Raw genomic sequence first — 19363 nt, 5'->3', positions numbered from 1 at the left:
GTGTTATCCAACAATATTTGCCAGATGTAGTCTTTATTGGGTTGGACATTCACATTTTTAAAACAAAATTTGTGCAACTTTTTACTTGACTCAGAACGAATGCTGATTTTGGCAGGTTGGAAAGGATCTCTATCAGAAAGAGGATTGGCACATAGATGGCCTTATTTCTAATATGGTTCCATGATAAGACTTAAGTAAGGTCTCAATGGTTCTCCAAGAGGCGTCAGAGTTCTAACCGGCCGAAAACCACTGCTCCGTACACGCATGCTGAGCTAGATGACCGTGTGACCCCTGACTCGCGGATGCTTATGCTGGAACTCGGATCCAAAGTGGTTTGAGAAAGCACGAGGAAAACACGGAACAGACGGAAAAGGAGGACCAGAGGAAGCCCATAGCAAAACGACTGGAAGTTGGCACCCAAAGCGCGAAAACCTCGGACAGCTCATGGATGATTTGGGTTTCTCAGGAAATCAGTCACCCGCCCCCCGCCCCTTCCATCCGGAGCAAGCGACCATCCTCCTTCGGGTCCGTCTTTGCCTCCCCCCTCCCCAAAATGCAGGCGCTGCGAAAGCTTGAGCTGTCGCAGTCGCGCGTGCCATTCAGCAGCCCCCTCCAAAGGGGAGTGGGGGATTATTCTTCCCTTCCAAAAAGTGTGTTGGAATCTTTTCCTTATCTGGACAGGGCATCCTAACGCTTCCTCATCTCTTTAATCCCGTCTGTCTTTCTTTCAATCGTGCTCACAAAGTCGATCCAGTCGGGGGCGGGGGAGGAAACCCCCGAGTCCTCCTTTCTTCCCCGCTTCGGCGCGCACGGCTCCCTGCGCGCAGTGGGACCGCAGCCATGGGCGAGGCGGCGCGCCCTCGGGTTTCATCAGCGGAGGGCGGGCGGGCGGGGAGGGCTCTGACGACAGGTCTCCTTCCCGTCTAAGCCGGCCCTCCAGTCGCTCAGAAGTGGAGGAAGGGACGACACTGAGCTGCTATGGAGGCTGCGTGGCTGCTGCGCCTCGCTGTCGCCGGGGCCGTCGTGCGAGGTGAGGAGGAGTGGCGATTTGGAGTGGGGAGCAGCGATGGGGGGGATCGCTGTCCCGTGGAGGTGGAAACTGGGGCAATTCAGTTTTTGTCGGGATTATTACATCACTCTTATTATAAATGCAGAGTTGGCGCAATATATAGAAGCAGAGTCAGTTGCTTTAAGTTTACTAACTATAAAAAGTAGGGAAGAGTAAACCTGGATACAAAACAAGGAAATATCTTTCTAGCTGGCCTCTTTGCAATCACATGGCTACAATACTACTCGAGAGCATGTGCAGAGAGAGAAAAAAAGGATATATACCTACATTCTGTGTGCAGTCCGGCATGTATCTCATGCTGGCCTGCTTGACCAATAGGGAACAATTGCCTGGTCACTGACTTCTGACCTCACTAACTAATTAGCATGAACCACATTAGCTCCTTCTTTACTGGATTTTGTGACTAGCGCTTGCCAAATACCAACAGTTTTACTTGTTTGTGTCAGCATGTTGTACGAACTTTGTTGAGCCTTACTCCGAGTCCGAAGTAAAGCCCACTGGGACTGATTTCCAAGCAAATGGACATCCGACTGTAAACTCCAAGATGTTGCCCCTTTTTGTTTTAAAGGCGGCGGCGTGGGAGGCACACAATATAATAAATCTGGCCAGTCTTGTATTTGGATGGGAAATCAAACCCAGATAATCAGTGTCGGAACCTGTCAGCCGTTTTGAAAGATCTGGTTGACTCGAGTCAGGGAAAGGAAAAGCAGGAACCTGCGTGGATGATGTCTTCACTGCCTGCCTTTTAAGCTTTAGTGGTCAGGTACAGGGGAGAGTGGATTTGTTTATTTTTAAAATCAAGATGCTGAGGTACGATTCCAACTGCTGCTATGGGTCTTATTAACATTTATTACTTATTAATAATTTATTAAAGAGTAAAGAGTGTGTCTGCTGCATCTAGAGAACATGTTCAGAAAATCATAGAGTTGGAGGAGACCACAAGGGACTAGCTGCTTTGCCTGGTGAAGGTGGTAGAAGGCTTCATCCATTATGCTTAGATGCATTTGGTTTGAGAATCTTCTGAAGTTATACTTTTGGGCTAGATCAGGGGTCTGCAACCTGCGGCTCTCCAGATGTTCATGGACTACAAATTCCCATCAGCCCCTGCCACCATGGCCAATTGGCAGGGACTGATGGGAATTGTAGTCTATGAACATCTGGAGAGCCGCAGGTTGCCGACCCCTGGGCTAGATGCCTTGATACCTTCTGTATATAACTGTTGTGGCTGAAGAAGATTAAGGTCGAAAGAGTTTAACTTACCCGGGTTAGCACTACAGATATATATTTGATGTTTACATGTGGCCACAAAGAGTGGCTGATGGGGATCAGGGAGGGTAAGGCACTCCTGAGGAACTAGCTGACACCAGAGGCTGTTCTGCCTGAACCTGCAAGGGGAGCCTTGCTACCAGCCCCTGCAATGGTCACCAGGTCTCCACTGGGCAGGATGCAAATCTGGGTCCATAGAACCTGCTCCTTCTCTGCAGGAGCAATGGCAGCAGAAGGTCCAGGCTAAGATGGCACAAAAGACGGTGAAGAGCTAGGCTGACTGACTGCACAACCCCTCTGTGGGTACAGCACAGTGCACTGACAATAGGGCACAATGCAGCCTCTAGAACTCTTGCAGTGTAGCTGGAACCAGCTATTTCCTGTCCTACTTACATTGAGGTGTGGGTGGACTGCCTTGCTGCATCAACAGGCCAACCAGGTTTGTGCCTCCTGTCTCCATGCTTACAAAGGCAACCTGACTGTAGGGATCAAGTCAGAGGTAGCAGAATCAGCCTATTACAGCTTTCTGAAGAGGTGAACTTACATGTGTGGGCTGTCTCCTCGTAAGTGAGAATTAATAAGTCAATGTAAGTTTGGCTTGTGTGCCTCGTAGGATCTTTGATCTATTGTGTACATCAGTTGCATGCTATCTCCATACTAACTTGTGAGCTCAGACTGATGTGCTTACCAATAGAAACTCTGCTGGCGTTTGCAGAAGATTCAATGTAATCATGTCACTAAGTAGTCATGCTCTTAGTCCTTTGAGCATCAAGAGTGTATGGTGGAGTCTGCATCCTTCCTTCTGCTTTTCTGCATTCTTCGGTCAAAAGCTCCTGGACTGAAGCCATGTTGTTGTCTTTTGTTGCTTTCAGATTTCTGGGGTGCTGTAGCATTGCTGGTTTTTGCATCAGAGTATAACCCAGTGATGGCGAACCTTTTCGAGACCGAGTGCCCAAATTGCAACCCAAAACCCACTTATTTATCGCACAGTGCCAAGCTGGCAATTTAACTTGAATACTGAGGTTTCAGTTTAGGAAAAACCAGTTGGCTCCAAGGTGCACGTTACTCAGGAGTAAGCTTAGTGAAGCAACCATGCAACACTTTAAATGATTAAATCACGATCCTAAGAGGGTTTACTCAGAAGCAAGCCCCATTGCCAGCAACCGAGCTTACTCCCAGGTAAAGGATCATGCCCAGACCAGCCTAGATGTGTGTGTGTGGGTGGGTGGGTGATTTTCCACCCTCCTACCACATGATGAACTCTGTGCGCGAGTGCCCACAGAGAGGGCTCTGAGTGCCACCTCTGGCACCCGTGCCATAGGTTCGCCATCACTGGTATAACCTATTGTAACATTAGAAAGTGGACCAGTGCAGGTTGGAGTGGGCCTGGTTTTGCCAAGCAACTAGCCGAGGCAGAATTTTGGGGAGGCCACAGCCCTACACACACCTCGTCCTGCTTCTCTAGAATAACCATTGCCTGACGATAACACTGTCATTACAACCAGGCATGTTCTGTGCCATATTTCCTTCCTTGTTATCTGTTTTTTGCAGGATCCTTGTCAGCCCAGCCTCCTAATGTGACTTACATTGTCCAAGAAGAGAGGTGCGACTTGTCTGTGAACTGGCTGCATGTAGAGTCTCCCAACAGTAGCTGTACACGGCACTATAAAGTTGCTCTGCGCGTGAATGGAAATTGGATAAAATTATCAGTAAGCTTTCTAGTCTTTTGGATTCCATCATTCCTTAGCTAATAGTATAAAGAACTCAGTACAGGTACAGCCGTTCTTATGAAAATGAAAACTTCAGGAACTGAAAAATGGTAGCCACCTAATTTTCCCTTCTTCTCAACTCCCCCTTCTTCCATCCCGTCTTTAAGGAAATGGTGGTGAAATAGGAGTCAAGGACAATGACTGTGCAGAGCTGCTGAAGCTAGGTCTTCATACTAGAGCATGGTGTAGTGGTTAAGAGTGGGAGACCCTAATCTGGTGAATTGAGTTTGATTTCCCACTCCTACACATGCAACCTGCTGGGAACTTTAGGCTGGTCACAGTTCTCTCAGAACTCTCTCAGCCTCACTTACCACACAAGATGTCTGTTGTGGGGAGAGAAAGGGAAGGTGACTGTAAGCCACTTTGAAACTACTTAAAGATAGAGAAAAGCACACTATAAAATACCAACTATTTTTCTTCATTAAAATTCACTATAAAATTCCCATGAAATTCTTCGCAAATAGCTTTCCAACCGAATATTGAGATTTATATAGTGTTTCATCCTAGGAAAATTGCTTGAGTAACCCTTCTTGGACAACGGAAATATCTCTGGGTGAAAAAATTGATTTTGGAGTCCAAACTGCTTGTGACAAAGATTGTCAAGTGCCACCCTGGAATGATAATGAAACTTTCCCTGTTGTACAAAATGGTAAGTCTTTAGATATCTATTTAGTAATGTATGCGGACACTTAGGCACCTTCAGGCAATAGAATGTTGAGAGCCCAAAGGGTTAACATGAAACTCTACAGGATCAGCTCAAGAGAACTGCAGAGCGTTGTCAGCCAGAGCACAGAGAGTTCTGAGGGGAGAACTGATTTGAACACCACAGTGAATGGTTGTTCTGTTGTAACTCTGTTCTGTAGGGGCTGAGGGCCAATTCTAAGTGAGCTGAGCAACTATGATTAAGTGCCAGGAAGGACAGATTTAAGTTAGAGAATCTGGCAAGGTCGTGGAGTTAATCATAACACAGTAACAGTGATTAATCACACTAGTGGCTTGACTGAATTTCTCTGAGGAAAACCCACCCAGATCTGGGACAGTGAATCTATCTCCACCATGTGAGATAGATACTCTAGAGGAGAAGTTAGTGTGTGAGGAACTGTGTTAGTTATACTTACCTGAGGGTAGAAATTAAGATTTTGTTAGCACATGAACTAGAGAGCCAAACAGAAAACTGAACACTTATCCTGGTGGGCCACATCGTCATACCCGTTATTCTCAAAGGTTTAAGAAAATATCCTTTAAAGTCTGCTGATGTGCTTCTGCACAGCTGTTGTATCCAGTGTTCTGCACTTTTCTTGGCCCTTCTATAGGGGCCTTGGTTTTCTCTACAGCTTTCTTCACCACACCATTTTATCTCTAGCAAGAGTTCAAAAGTAAGGGGCTCATGATTACAACTCTAGTAGGGTTTCTACAACTCTAGTAGGGTTGTTATTCAAGCTTTGGGAAACTAAGGAAATTATTAGGGCTATTACCAATAAGATGTACAAAATTCCACTGGCTCACCAACCTTCCTGGGAATTTCCACTACCCACATCCCACTGAAATGAATAACAGTTGTGTGACAATATAAATGAGTTCAGACAGAAATGCCTCACATTACTATTAAGCTGCTAAAGCTGAGCAAGATTGTTTTTGTTTCTTGGACAACCATGCACTCAAGGAAGTCAGAAGAGCTGCTTGGCTCCCAAAGGCACCTGGTGGGCCACTGCAAGTAGCAGAATGTTGGACTAGATCAGGGGTAGGGAACCTGCGGCTCTCCAGATGTTCAGGAACTACAATTCCCATCAGCCTCTGTCAGCATGGCCAATTGGCCATGCTGGTAGGGGCTGATGGGAATTGTAGTTCCTGAACATCTGGAGAGCCGCAGGTTCCCTACCCCTGGACTAGATGGACTCTGGTCTGATCCAGCTGGCGTGTTCTTATGTTGGCTTTTGATAATGCTGAATCAGTTGTGGAAGCACCTCTCACACAAAGATTATGATAGTGCTTTTTAAAACCATCTAGCAGTACTGCAAAGAGGAAATATGACATAGGACTCTAACAAGTTGGGTTTGCTGTGCTAGTTAACTGTATTTAAAGTAAATCTCTAGGCTGTTTCATTAGGGTGATATAATAGGAAAGGAATGTCTCCGTAATGAAAGGGTCAAGAGACTTACTTTTTAAAAATGAAAGCTGGGGATGCAGAAACCTTATTATGTTATTATGCTAAAATAATTGTTATTATGCTAAAATGATATGGTAAACACCAAGGAAAATGACACCAATGTGGGTGGGATACCATACATCTGGGTTTTCCTATCTATTTGGGTGCCACCTCAGCTATATTACAATAAAGCAGATTTGGAACAGATTGCAAAAATAGAGAGAACTCCAGAGATTCATGAAAGTAATACAATGCTGTGGGAAACTAAAGAGAAAGCCTACTTCTTAACATCATCCATGCTAGGGCACAGAACCTCTGTGTCAGTGACCTTGCAAAACACACATAAATCCTTTTATTCCCACTTGTTCTGATGAAAGAAGCCTTCCCTTGGCAGAAGGTAAATGTTGGATACTACTTATTGACACCAGCAGAGCCCATTAGTACATAAAAGGAAGGAGAAATGGCTACTACGTCCAGGGCTAAGGACATTTATTTATTTGAAATGTTTTGTGACACTTCTTGGTCATAGAAAAATGGCTGCCAAAACAATGGCATGATTTGTTAACGGGTTGAATTAGACTGGGAAAGCTTGGGTTCAAACCCCTGCAGAATAATGCACTTTCAATCCACTTTCAATGCACTTTGCAGCTAGATTTGACTGTGCAGAATAGCAAAATCCACTTGCAAATAATTGTGATTGAAAGTGGATTCTGTATGTGCAAAAGGGATCCAATTGTGATATCTCAATCTAATCTACTGAGGTATTGTGAGGATAACATGCAGGAGGAATACTGTGTATGAGTCCCTTGGTTGAAATGCAATATTTAAAATTAATTCAATTAGTGCAATAAAACTTTTTTTAAAAATCCTACTAAGAACCACTGGGCCACACCGAAAGCTCAAAATATTTTTAGATTTCAGAGCTGACAAAAAAAATCCCCTTTGAATTTTCTGGATTGTGCCTAGTGAATACTCTTCATGCCAGAAGAGGCCGCAAAGGACTTTTAGCAGTTTTATCATGCGCATTTCCCACATCTGCCACTTCCAGCTTTTGCCTCCCACTCACTGTATAGTTTCTCCCCTTTTTTTTCATGCTTGAAAGCAGAAACAGTTACACAAAGTAAATGTGTGCAGATATTTTGATTGGTATGATTTGCCCTGGGATACAGAGTTTTATCAGTACAAGTCCTTGCTAGAAATCTGCTGCCTTGCTAGAAATCTGATTCAGTCATGCTTTGCTGCAGGCAGACAATGCTTAGGAGGAGAAATACTTGCCAGGGAGAAGAGCAATCTCACTTTTGATGGTCTTGCCTCTTCTTTTCAGGAATTGCAGGTACAGGAGCCAGAAATCTCACCTGCATTTGGTGGAATAGGAAGTACATGGAATGTTCATGGCTGAGTGGCGAGAACGCAAGCCCTGATTCTCCCTACACAATGTTTTACAAGTTAGTACTTGAAGATTCTCTTTTGGCTCCAAAACAACTGAACAAGACTGCTCAAGGTTTTTCTCTGCAGAGCAGAGCTGTGAGAGATTTTAATGCAGTGCTTCTGAGTTCTGAAATCCCTCTGAGCTGCACAATGAAAAAATGGCTCATAAAGCTAAGGGGCTTCCCTTTTAAAACAGAAGATTCATTTGGGCATATCACTGGGCAGGGGTGATACATTTTAATTACTTTCTGCCACCTTTGCCATCCGTTGCTTCTGGATGTCGACCCGTTTCGCCAAGGGTGATACAAAGATGCATGCCTTATCTTGGGAATTCTATATCAGTCATAATTAGTAAAAAAGCTTTTACGTGTTCCCATCAGTAGTAGGACCGTGCATCATAGATCCATCATGTAAAATGCTTTGAGGAGCCCCATCTCCAGATTTTAAAATTAATGTGCTGAGATACTGGGAAGAATTTTCTATTGACTTTACTTCCCTGATGGAATCTTATTAGACAGTTATGACAAATTACATTGAGCATGCCAATATCTGATGTTACCATGCCATATTTCTATATTCTTCTCACAGTTTGTTTTGTGAGTGACACATCTGTTGCATGTTCATTTGTATTCTGCTGTCTAGTCTGTGAAACTTTGGATTCGGTTTCACTTTGTTGTACTGTGTATACTGATAGATGTGTGATTACTATTTGCTGTCTAGTCTGTGAAATTTTGGATGTGGCTTCAGTTTGCCGGATTGCATGCCATATGCCCGTGGTGGCGAACCTTTGACACTCCAGATGTTATGGACTACAATTCCCATCAGCCCCTACCAGCATGGCCAATTGGCCATGCTGGTAAAGAAAGCTTGATGCTGAATCTATAACATCTGGAATTATAAAGTCATCATCACTCTCATATCTTGATATATGTATGATCACTATTTTTGTTGTTGCACTTTATTCAATTGTTGCACTTTGTTTAACCCCTTGCCAGTAGCTTTGGTGCAGTAGTTTTCCCCCTTGTATTATAGGTTCTGTTCCACCACACCTTGTTGTGTTTTTGTATGGTTCTCCGTGAAATTGACCAATTTTGTTGCTGTTCATGATCTGCCTTTTAGAGTGATACAGAAGTTGATTTTTGGAACTTTTCAAATCCCAAGTTTTCCTTTTATTAACCTGTCAATGTTTGACTTTGTTTGAAAAATCAGATTCTTTTGCTCAGGCTCAAGGAACTGATGACATTAAACTATTCATATGCAAAACACCTTTGGTGAGAGTGAGAAATGTCAGGTGCTGAATTTTAACCTGAAGAATCTGTCCTTGTCTTTCAATCCTTGGCCATGCTATTTTCTGCCTCCATCCCTGCAGACTGTGGTGTAGCTGTGATATGAGTAAAGGACTGCTTTGCCTGTTCTGAAAAATAACTGTTTGCATATTATTGTTAGAAGTGGCCTTTGCCACCACTAGACGTGGTTAGTATCAAGCAAGGCCAATGTGTACCCTGCATGTGTTTGAAGGAACACTTTCTTTGGTGGTTGGGTCAGGCCCTACTGACTCAACCAATTTTTCATGCAGACTAAGGCTCATTCCGCACATGCAGAATAATGCACTTTCAAACTGCTTTCAGTGCTCTTTGAAGCTGTGCGGAATGGCAAAATCCACTTGCAAACAGTTGTGAAAGTGGTTTGAAAACGCATTATTTTGTGTGTGCGGAAGGGGCCTGAGAGTACATCCAGAGATATGACATGGGCCAGAGTCAGCAGTCCTGTTGGGCATAAGAACATAAGAGCATAAGAACTAGCCTGCTGGATCAGACCAGAGTCCATTTAGTCCAGCACTCTGCTACTCGCAGTGGCCCACCAGGTGCCTTTGGGAGCTCACATGCAGGATGTGAAAGCAATGGCCTTCTGCTGCTGCTGCTCCTGAGCACCTGGTCTGCTAAGGCATTTGCAATCTGACATACCAAGGCCTTTAGTGTCCATTGCCCATCTGGCATACCAAGGCCTTTAGTGTCCATTGCCCCAGACTATGAGAATATGAAAAACAACAACAGTAGCACACTTCTTCAGTTTAGTTTTGTTGCACCTTGATATTTCTCGCATCTTGTATACCAAGGCCTTTAGTGTCCATTGCAATCTGGCATACCAAGGCCTTTCGTGTCCATTACTTGGATATGAGAATATGAAAAACAACAACAGTAGCACACTTCTTCAGTTTAGTTTTGTTGCACCTTGATATTTCTCGCATCTTGTATACCAAGGCCTTTAGTGTCCATTGCAATCTGGCATACCAAGGCCTTTCGTGTCCATTGCCCCAGACTATGAGAATATGAAAAACAACAACAGTAGCACACTTCTTCAGTTTCGTTTTGTTGCACCTTGATATTTCTCGCATCTTGTATACCAAGGCCTTTAGTGTCCATTGCAATCTGGCATACCAAGGACGCTTTGGTTGTCCACGTGCTTACAGACTGTAAGGAATATGAAAAACAACAACAGTAGCACACTTCTTCAGTTTCGTTTTGTTGCACCTTGATATTTCTCGCATCTTGTATATTTGCTTCTCCCTTGTTGCTGGTCATTGCTGACCTGGCTTTATAGTGTACTGATCTTTTTTTCCCCTCAAGGCATGGCAGTGTACAGCAGTGCAAAAACATCACTCGCAACGGATCCCTGTTTCAATGTGGTTTTGACTTTGCCATTCAGCATGTCGAAAATATTGTCATTTCTGTTGGAGGCAATTCGAGCAACATCCAACCTGTATGCCTGATTTGGGATGAAATAAGTAGATTGGGTTGGTTTGATTTCAATTTTTATTGGTTTTAGTCCACACATTTGAATAGGAAATGATATTGAAACTTGCCCGAATAATTAAAATGGCGGTAATTCCCCCCCACATCTAATAGAAGTCATATGTTACTTCTCAAAGATGCTGAGGCTGAACCTTAGCTCTTCTCCGCTGAGAAGGAGTTCAGTCGAGAAACACACTGGAGGAAGCACATTGAATGTGCCTTTAGACACATCTTTGCAGACCTAACTCTGTGCAGGGATGGTGGACTGAACATAATATTCTTGATTGATCTTCGAGGTTGTAATGAAACGTAGGTGTGGAAAATGTCTTTCGGGTGTGTTGGGTTCCAGCTGATTCTAGATCTGTAATGGACTCAGGGGCAGTACAGATGCTAGAGATTACCGAGCTGATGGGCTCAGAGGTTCATCTGGGATGCTATAAGAAAAGCCAAATGAAACAAACTTTTCCTCTAGTATGAGGGAGTGGCTGGGATAGTTATCCATTCTAGAAGGGCAGGGGTAGTAGCCAAGATTTGGGTGAGACTGAGTGAGTGGAGGTCCCGTATTTCTGAGGAGAAACAGAGATAAGATTTCCTGCCACGGCTGTTACTGAGGATACAGCATTCTAATGATCACAAAAAGCACTAGGTACCAGGTTGTGGGCATCCAGAGGCAACAGTAAAGAAAAGCGCTGCGTTGCGGTTGGGGAAGGAAGATTGAGTTGGTGTGAACTGATAGGGCTGAGAGGGAGTTTTTATTTTCTCTCGCTTTTCCAGGGCCAGCTGCTTTGGTTTCAGAGAATTCAGCAAAGCTCTGCAGGCTGTTTCTTCCCTAATTTTATAGTATTTTGAATGGGGAAGAGGCCTCTAACAGAATGTTTGTTTCGTATGTTATTTTCAAGCTTATGGATATAATGTTGGATTTAAAAAAAGAAGAAGTTGGGGTTGCTTATTTTTCCTCTTGGTGTTGATATTTCAGTAAAACTTCATCCTCCACGCATCGAGTACCTCTTAAAGAAAAGTAGCGAAGTATTTCTAAATTGGACTAAGCCAAGTGGTTTATATAACTTGTTCTATGAAGTAGAAATTACTAACGAACAAGACCGTAACGAAAAACCACAGCTTAAGGTACGTGGCTATTTTTATGAATTTACAACTGTAATTACAATATTTCAGTGATGGTGTAGGTTGGAAAGAACTTACATGCCTTTGACAAAAACTTTTCTAACTTCCACAATAATTTCTTAGCATACATTATCTGAAGAAGAAGAGTTGGATTTATATCCCCCCTTCCTCTCCTGTGAGAAGACAATCTCCTTTCCCTTCCCCCTCCACAGCAAACACCCTGTGAGGTGGGTGGGGCTGAGAAAGCTCAGAAAAACTGTGACTAGCCCAAGGTCACCCAGCTGGGTGTGTTATTGTGGGAGTCGCCCATGTTGGCTAATCTGGAATTCCCCAGATAAGCCTCCATAGCTCAAGCAGCAGAGCGGGGAATCAAACCCGGTTCCTCCAGATTAGAGTACACCTGCTCTTAACCACTACGCCACTGCTGCTCCTGGGTATCCATTAACTGGGTATCCATTAACAGTTTGATCCAAGGGCGGGCAGCTGAAACCACATTGGAAACAGCGGAAGGGTTGCATCCCTGTCTGTGCCACCAGCACCATGCAAACTGTCATGGATGCTGGCACCAAAGGGCTACAGGGCCAGCCACCACAGCGCCCAAGCTTAGAAGCTGGCCCCGTGGCAGCTAGCTGTCACCACAAATGCCCATGTCAGCATAGAGGGGGGGCATTCCCCAGACTTTCAATCTGGGACACCCCCTTCAGTGGTGAAGCCTTACAGCACCAAAAAGATGGTGTAAGTAAATTTCCCCTATGGGCTTTCTGTGGAGGCAACGCTGCAGTCCTGTCTCTGGTCACTGCTCTACTCCCTCCCCCTTTGGATTGGACTGAAAGAGGAATACTGCTATTGTAGATTAAATATCAGAACAAGGATGGTGCAAAGATCTCCCCCCACAAGGCCAGTGGGGCATCTTGGTAAGAAGGGACAGGATTGTTAGGATGGGACTGTACCATTTGCAACCAATAAAAAGGGTAGGGCATAAAAACCTGCTCAGGAATCAGAAGAGATATCTTTGTCTTGCTGAACATCCGTATTATTGTTTGGTGGTGCTGCGTCTTACTAGCATCTGGTGAACACATGGCACTAAGCACTAAAAACATCCTCCCTGTGCCAGTGCTTTGAAAGGTAGTGTTATTTATTTACTGAAAATATTTATTAACTGTCTTTCTTCCTTATGGAGTTCTAAGAGTCTTGCAACATAGGTGCAATATATAAAATAAAATACACTAAAAACATAAAAGCCGAAATTTAAAATCACAATTCAGGACTGTTACTAAACTTACCCAAATGTGGCCTTAAATGAAACCATCTTCACCTGCCTCCTAGAGAAGGAAAGTGGTTTAGCAGCTCACCATATCACTGACCTCCATCCTGTAATGAGAATTCCACATCTGTACTAGAAACATCTGCACAGTGAACCACCTTGCTGTAGTATGTTCCAGAGTGGTAGCTGTGTCGGTCTATTGTTACAAAACTAACATTAAAAAGAATATTGTAGCACCTTAAAGAATTTAAAACAGAGGAGAGGAGAACGATGTAAACCACTTTGGGTCTCCATGGGGGAGTAAGGCAGGATATGGATAAATCAATTATTATGGCAGAAGCTTTTGTGGATAAAATCTTTCATCAGACGTGTGTCCTGAGTTGTTAGATGCCTGTTCACACACACTCATATCAGCACAGAATCCAAATGTGGAATGAGAAATGCAGGCAGTCCAGTCTGTGACACTACTACACAATGAACAGTTGCTTATAAGATAAATGCTGTACCAGTTACAGCAGCAATTATAGGACTTATTTTTAATATGTATTTTTAAAAGATCAGGAATTCTTTAGAGCTGAAGAATGTTTTAGGCTAGGCAGAGGCTTTTAGTGTGTCGCTTGTCTTTTCCACTTCCAAAGCCGTAATCTTCAGGATAACACAGCAAGAATCGACGTTGAGCCTGATGTACAGCAAAGTTTCCGGATAAGAGTCAAGACAGAGGATGGACTCTGGAGTGACTGGAGCGAAATGAAGGTTTCAAGTGAGAAGCGTCTAGAATGCTGCAATTTTTGTATGTTCTTGCACTCTTGTACAGGGCTGGCTTCCCTTATTTTACATTAGCCACACTCAATGTTGTCTGCAGGCCCGGAGAACCCCCTTGCCTCCCCCCCCCCAACAGGCTGCCCTGGTCCAGGTGGGACAGTGGCGCCTCTCCTGTTCCATTGGAGCTCCACAGAAGCCCTCCCACCTCTAACATCAGGCTGCCCTGGCAGACAGAGAAGCAGCGCCTGTGGCGCGAGTGGCATAGCTAGGAAAAAAAAATGGAGCCAGGGACAAAATCTGAGTTTCTTGCCTGTAAAAAAAAGAATTTGAGGGTGCCTGTCAGGAGAGCAATGTTTAAACTAACATTACCAAAATGTTACTAGGCTTTATCTTTGGGAGACTATCCTGAGATTATACCACCCAGGTTTTAGTGAAGTTTGGTTCAGGGGGGTCCCAAAGTTGCATGGACAGCTTCAAAAGGGTAGCCCCATCTACCATTAGCTCCCCATTGGGAAACAATGGGGGTCCCTTATCTTTGGACCCCTGAACCACAACTTCACCAAACTTGGCTGGTAATCATCAGGTGAGAACTCACCTGGATGATAGCCCTCTGGAAATTTTTAGTGCCGCTAACTTCTAAAAACTGTGCCCCTGCAGACCAAAATTGAAAAAAAAACGAGTACAAATGAAGAAAGCCACAAAACAAAGCCTGCATTTTTGTAGCCCACCCACAAGGTGAAGCCAGGGAGCCTCACCCTGGTCCCCGGATGTCCCCCATGGTAGCTTCTGCATGCAATGCCTTGAGCCTACTTCTCTGCAGGCCTGAGAAGTCCTCCCACCTTCCCCCAACTCAACAGTCTTCCCCAGCCAGCAGAGTAGCGGCACCTGGGCACCCGCTGCTCTATGGGCCTGCAGAAGCCCTCCCCACCCCAACAGGCTTCCCTGGCTGGCAGACCATAGGCACCTTGGCTTTTATGTAGCCATGAGAACCCACAGTAAAAGTCCATTGCAAAGGGAAAATAAGCTCTCTCCACTCACCCTTTGCTTACAGTCCTTACATCTCCTCCGCAGTAGAAAATAAAACTCAGGAATTAGAAAGGGACAGAGGGATTAGAGGAGGTCAGTCAGAGATGTAACTGTCACTGCTCTCGACCATAGGCTCTGGGAGAACATCTCTTATAGGCCCGTGGAATTAGAACCTAAATCCCTTAAGGGCCGTGAGGTGGCAAACCTTTGGCACTCCAGATGTTATGGACTACAATTCCCATCAGCCTCTGCCAGCATGGCCAATTGAACTCCAATTGGCCATGCTGGCAGAGGCTGATGAGAACCAGCAGTATCCAATGCACTTGGTACCAAAAAAGTGTCGCGCTACCACTGCCATAGGGCCTGGATCTCACATGCTAGAAAGTTCCACCAGGCTGGGGACGGAGCTGAAAGGACTGACTGATGACATCTGGATATTTGAATTGTTCCATTCTAAAGCTGCAGTTGGGTGCCTAACTAGTGTTGCTTGTTATTTTTTTCAGATCCCAGAGCCTCCACACTTTATCTTCTTTTGATCATTTTAATTCCTTTATGTGTAGCACTACCATTGGTCATTTTGCTAATTTATATGAAGAGGTGAGATAAAAGTTAACAGACTTTGTATTTCTTCTTTCTGTTTTATCTTTCCTGCAGTAAGACCATTTCTGTTTAATCTTTTCTGCTGGGCATGGGCATATCTTGGAGACGGGGAGGGTCTTGTGACCCAGGCGCCACTCACCTTGGTCACATGGGGGCACATTTGGCACCCCCTCCCTCCCCCCCCCAGGCTAGGAAGGGCAAGCAGAGGCTGCTGTTGGTGACAAAAGTGGGCGGGTGCTCTTTTCCCCACTCCCACTTTACAGGCTGGCGAGGTCTGTGTTACCATGGCGCCCGCTGCTTCCTCTGCCTCCCCAATTTGTGCCTGGCTGCCCCCAGCACCATGGCCAGCTTGGTGGCCAAGTGCACACCCAGAAGGATCTGCTCTGAGCCAGGAGGAGAAGCGCCCGGCCCCTTGAATGGAGAGAAGCTTGGTGGGCTGCTGGGTTGCAGGGGAGACAATTGACTGCTATGCTGTGCAAAGACACCCCCCACTTGCTGCCCCCCCTGGCTTACCCATTAACTTCTGGAGGGGGCAGTTGCTGCAGGATCACCTTTTCCCAACCAGCTGAGTAAGGGGAGGGGGTGGTGGCGCTCTCAGCCCACCTCCTCTCCTTTCTGGAGAGGCAGGAGGGCCTGCCAGTGGCCAGGGCACAACCACCATTCACCCCACTGCCCCACCTAAGCTTGCTTCCCAGTCCGAGGGGTCATGCTTGGCCTCGCCACAGCTCCCTGGGCAAGGAAGGAGCCAGGCAGCCTGAAATAGTTGTGTCCGAAGGAGGGTGGCAGAAGAAGGAAAGCATCTGCTGGAGCTCTGTGATTAGCCCTAAAGCATTTCAGCCGCCAGACTCTCTTCCTCTGCCCTCTTAAAACTGGGTGGGGGAGATCCACACTGCCCGTCTTCCCAACAAATCACCACCCTTTCCAAGCAAGTGACCACTCGGGGCGGGGGGAGCTGGCTGAGAAGGCACCCTCAAAGGCACAGCAGCAAGGCAGGGGCCAAAGAAAGTGGGGCTCCTTCCCCAGCTTGGCTCTGGATTGCTGGAGGGCCTGAAGGAGTTGGCGGGGGGAGAGTTTGGCCGGGGACTCGGGGGGGGGGGTGTCGTTTTGTAACAGTATGCAGTATTGATTTTTTATATATATAAAATTCTTTCTTCTCACTTTATTGTAGCTCAGTCCCAAACGCAACTTTCTGACATCTAAATCCAATTAAAAGGAGAGATTAGGGCCTGGGGAGAGTTGAGCAAGGTGTTTTTGGATAGCTGGATGGATAAAACTGGGGTTTGCTTTCACTTTCATGTTCTGTGGATGTGTATCCAGTAACCGGGGCAGGTTCGTCTTCGAGCCTCACAAGGTCAGCTTTGTGGAAGCATCTTGCTGGCCACTTGGGAGACAGGATGCGGGAGTCAATGAGCCTTCAGTCTGATCGAGCCGGGTTCTTCATAGTCCTGGCATATAGTCTGACGTAAATAAATCCTTTTAAATGTTGGTGAGCTCATTAAACAAAAACCTGCTTGCTTAACACTCCTAAATCTTTTGTATTACAAAGGATTAAACGACTGATTCTTCCAAAAATTCCTGACCCTGAACAGATTCTGAAGTCCATGTTTCAAGAGCAAAGTGAAGTAAGTAATACCTGATGGGTTCGGCTTCTGGCTGGATTCACAAAAATTAAACTGCTGAGAAGGCTTGCTGAGGGCTACTGTATAGCTTATGTAAGAGGCAAGGTTTTTCTTTCCTTCTCCATATGTCTGCAGAGAACATTTCGATGTGACTCATGGGATGAAATACTCACAGAGGAACATACTTGGCCCCAGATGCATGTTTACTTCATATTTTCATATCTGTATCTTCCCTCTATGGATTATAGTGTACATTGTAGAAAGACAGACATTAACAATTGAAAACTTGTCCTGTGATCTCTGAAGTGGCCCCAAGGAGCAGTAATATAGAGAATTTCATTGTTTCCGGAGACATTCATTGCTATCTTTCATCCCTAGCTCCAGCCCCCACATGAAACAGTCAATAATGAGGAAATCCATCCGTTAACGATTGTGGATCCAGCTGGAAAGGAGAAGTGAAGAAATCATGTTCTGATTGTCAGATGACTTCTGAATGTAATCCAAACATGTGAAGCACAAGAAGTGATGTGGCAGGTGCTGAAACATCTCTTGAATATTTCACTCAGAATAGTCCTTTGCTCTGGAAGCATCTTATTGGACTCAGCAGTTCCAAAGAATGCAATCATGTAAATAGTTTTCCTCAAGTGTCGTCTGGTCCCCACTTTCCTTTTTGTCATTCTTGCTTGAAACATCAAGTTCTGCATTAGCTGCAGGCTTGCTTTGGAGTTTGTTTCCCTCTATTTTGTGCTGCTTGAAAAATATGAACCATCTGGCAAGGCTTGCCTTAGCACTTAGTGGTTCTCAGATTCTGTTGTTCTGAGTGCTCCCCAGGTTAATACAGATATTATCAAGTGGCTCATAAAAAACTAACTAAGGTAAGTGATTATCGGCTCATTTCAGAGCTGTCAGGCCGCTCTGCCCACTCCAAAGGGCTCTCCCGCAGAAATCGTGGTGCGTCTCCACTGGCATCCCTGCCAGCGTACAGGAACCGAGAGGGCTCTGGAGGATAACCAAGGTTGGTATCGCTCCCTGAACGTCTCCGAGATGCTGGCAGGGAGCTGGGTGCCAGGGCCCCCTGCAGCTGGGTGTGGCAGGTTTGCTCCTCCACCAGTGTAAGTGCCCCGGAGAGGACAAATCCACCGACGTAAGCCTGCACAACCTCCAAAAGAGCATTTCTCGTCCCTTCCTTCCTATGGATTGTGCTGTATAATATTTATTCTAAGACCAGAGTATTCCTCATTGCTGAAATTGGTGCAGTATTTCTTTATGTCACAAATCTGTGTATGAAGAAATCCCAACAAGATTTATGCATATCTGTAATTTTGATATATGGGAATGATCGAATGGCCCACCTACATGACTCAAAGCCATACCATGGAAAGAGATCCAAAGTTGGGTTGTAATGGGAGAGTCTCTCAGGCTCATTCCGCACACGCAAAATAATGCACTTTCAAGCTGCTTTCACAACTGTTTTTGCCATTCCGCACAGCTTCAAAGAGCCCTGAAAGCAGCTTGAAAGTGCATTATTCTGCATGTGCGGAATGAGCCTCATTGTTTTAATAGAGCCCCATGCAAGGCTGTCCAGCCCAATGCGCAACCCAACCTGAATAGCCAAATCCTTAGCCAGAAATTCCTGTTGTGTTTTTAAATTAATCCGTGGGTCACCTCTTGGTCATTGTAGCAGGCTACTGACACTAATGTGTTTTAGAGAGCTGTAGACTTTCAATTGTCTGTTTGCTTTTTTTTTTACAAGTTGAATTTTGTGATCTGTAAAAAAATAAACACATTTTTAATAGAAAAGATTATCTCGTTTCTAGGTACCTTTTCATTTCTTAGAAGGGTTCAATTTCCTGCATCCTTGCTGGTTTGTGCAATTCCCTTTTATTTAGGTTTGCATGGCGTTTACAAACTCAGGCCAATTAGTCTTCTCCAGATAATTTCTGGCACAAGGAGTTCCCCCCCAAACCTTCACACTGCAGCTTGATGTGACTTCTGCTATGCTTTGTATTTTGTCCCGTTCATAATTGATTAATGTTTCTGTGTGCCATTGTGTGGGACTGGAGTATATTTCCAGAAGTCCACCTGAGTGCTGCTCCCCCTTTTTACCTCTGCTCATCAGCCTTTTGCCCCTGCCTGTCCTGTTCCTTACCTATTCCCAACTGGCTTTTCTTAAGTCTAAAGATTGTACGCTGCAGGTAGAATTGGTAACATTATTGAGTTGCTAAAGCAGTCCATCTCTATGCATCTCATTGAAATACTCAAAATAATTGTGCAGGTGAGAGGGCAGGGCTATGCAAGTGAGGGAAGCAATCCGAATATAACAAGGAGAGAGGAAACAAGAAACAGCCTCGTTTGTCTATTGGTGGGAAAGTGTCCAGGGCTTCAACTGTTTCCCATGCACACAGGCCTTTGCATCACTGGAACAAGTTAACATTAAGTTATGCCATACTAGGTGGCTGTATTTTCATGTACTTCTGGGCTTAAAGGTGGATGGCCATGT

At 45.0% G+C, this 19363-nt stretch overlaps 1 protein-coding gene across 1 annotated transcript; it reads left to right on the top strand.

The window, feature by feature from the left end:
* Positions 1–675: 675 nt before the first annotated feature.
* IL13RA1 (interleukin 13 receptor subunit alpha 1) lies at positions 676–18275 on the top strand. Its single transcript, XM_048513818.1, has 11 exons — positions 676–1030; positions 3887–4044; positions 4612–4753; positions 7575–7695; positions 10306–10472; positions 11447–11595; positions 12707–12717; positions 13495–13616; positions 15148–15241; positions 16791–16866; positions 17242–18275. The coding sequence occupies exons 1-11, from the start codon at positions 979–981 to the stop codon at positions 17320–17322; spliced, it is 1173 nt and encodes a 390-aa protein (XP_048369775.1). The 5' UTR covers positions 676–978; the 3' UTR covers positions 17323–18275.
* The last annotated feature ends 1088 nt before the right edge of the window (positions 18276–19363 follow it).

Source organism: Sphaerodactylus townsendi, linkage group LG13 (assembly GCF_021028975.2).
Source record: "Sphaerodactylus townsendi isolate TG3544 linkage group LG13, MPM_Stown_v2.3, whole genome shotgun sequence".
NCBI lineage: Eukaryota > Metazoa > Chordata > Lepidosauria > Squamata > Sphaerodactylidae > Sphaerodactylus > Sphaerodactylus townsendi.
This window is presented reverse-complemented; position numbering and strand designations above follow the sequence as displayed.

What these genes read in the sequence shown, in the direction of transcription:
- IL13RA1 (XM_048513818.1), top strand. Translation starts at nt 979, where the DNA reads ATGGAGGCTGCGTGGCTGCTGCGCCTCGCTGTCGCCGGGGCCGTCGTG. An exon ending in CGCCGGGGCCGTCGTGCGAG is followed by an intron (nt 1,031 to 3,886) that starts GTGAGGAGGAGT and finishes TGTTTTTTGCAG; the next exon opens with GATCCTTGTCAGCCCAGCCT. An exon ending in TTGCTAATTTATATGAAGAG is followed by an intron (nt 15,242 to 16,790) that starts GTGAGATAAAAG and finishes TGTATTACAAAG; the next exon opens with GATTAAACGACTGATTCTTC.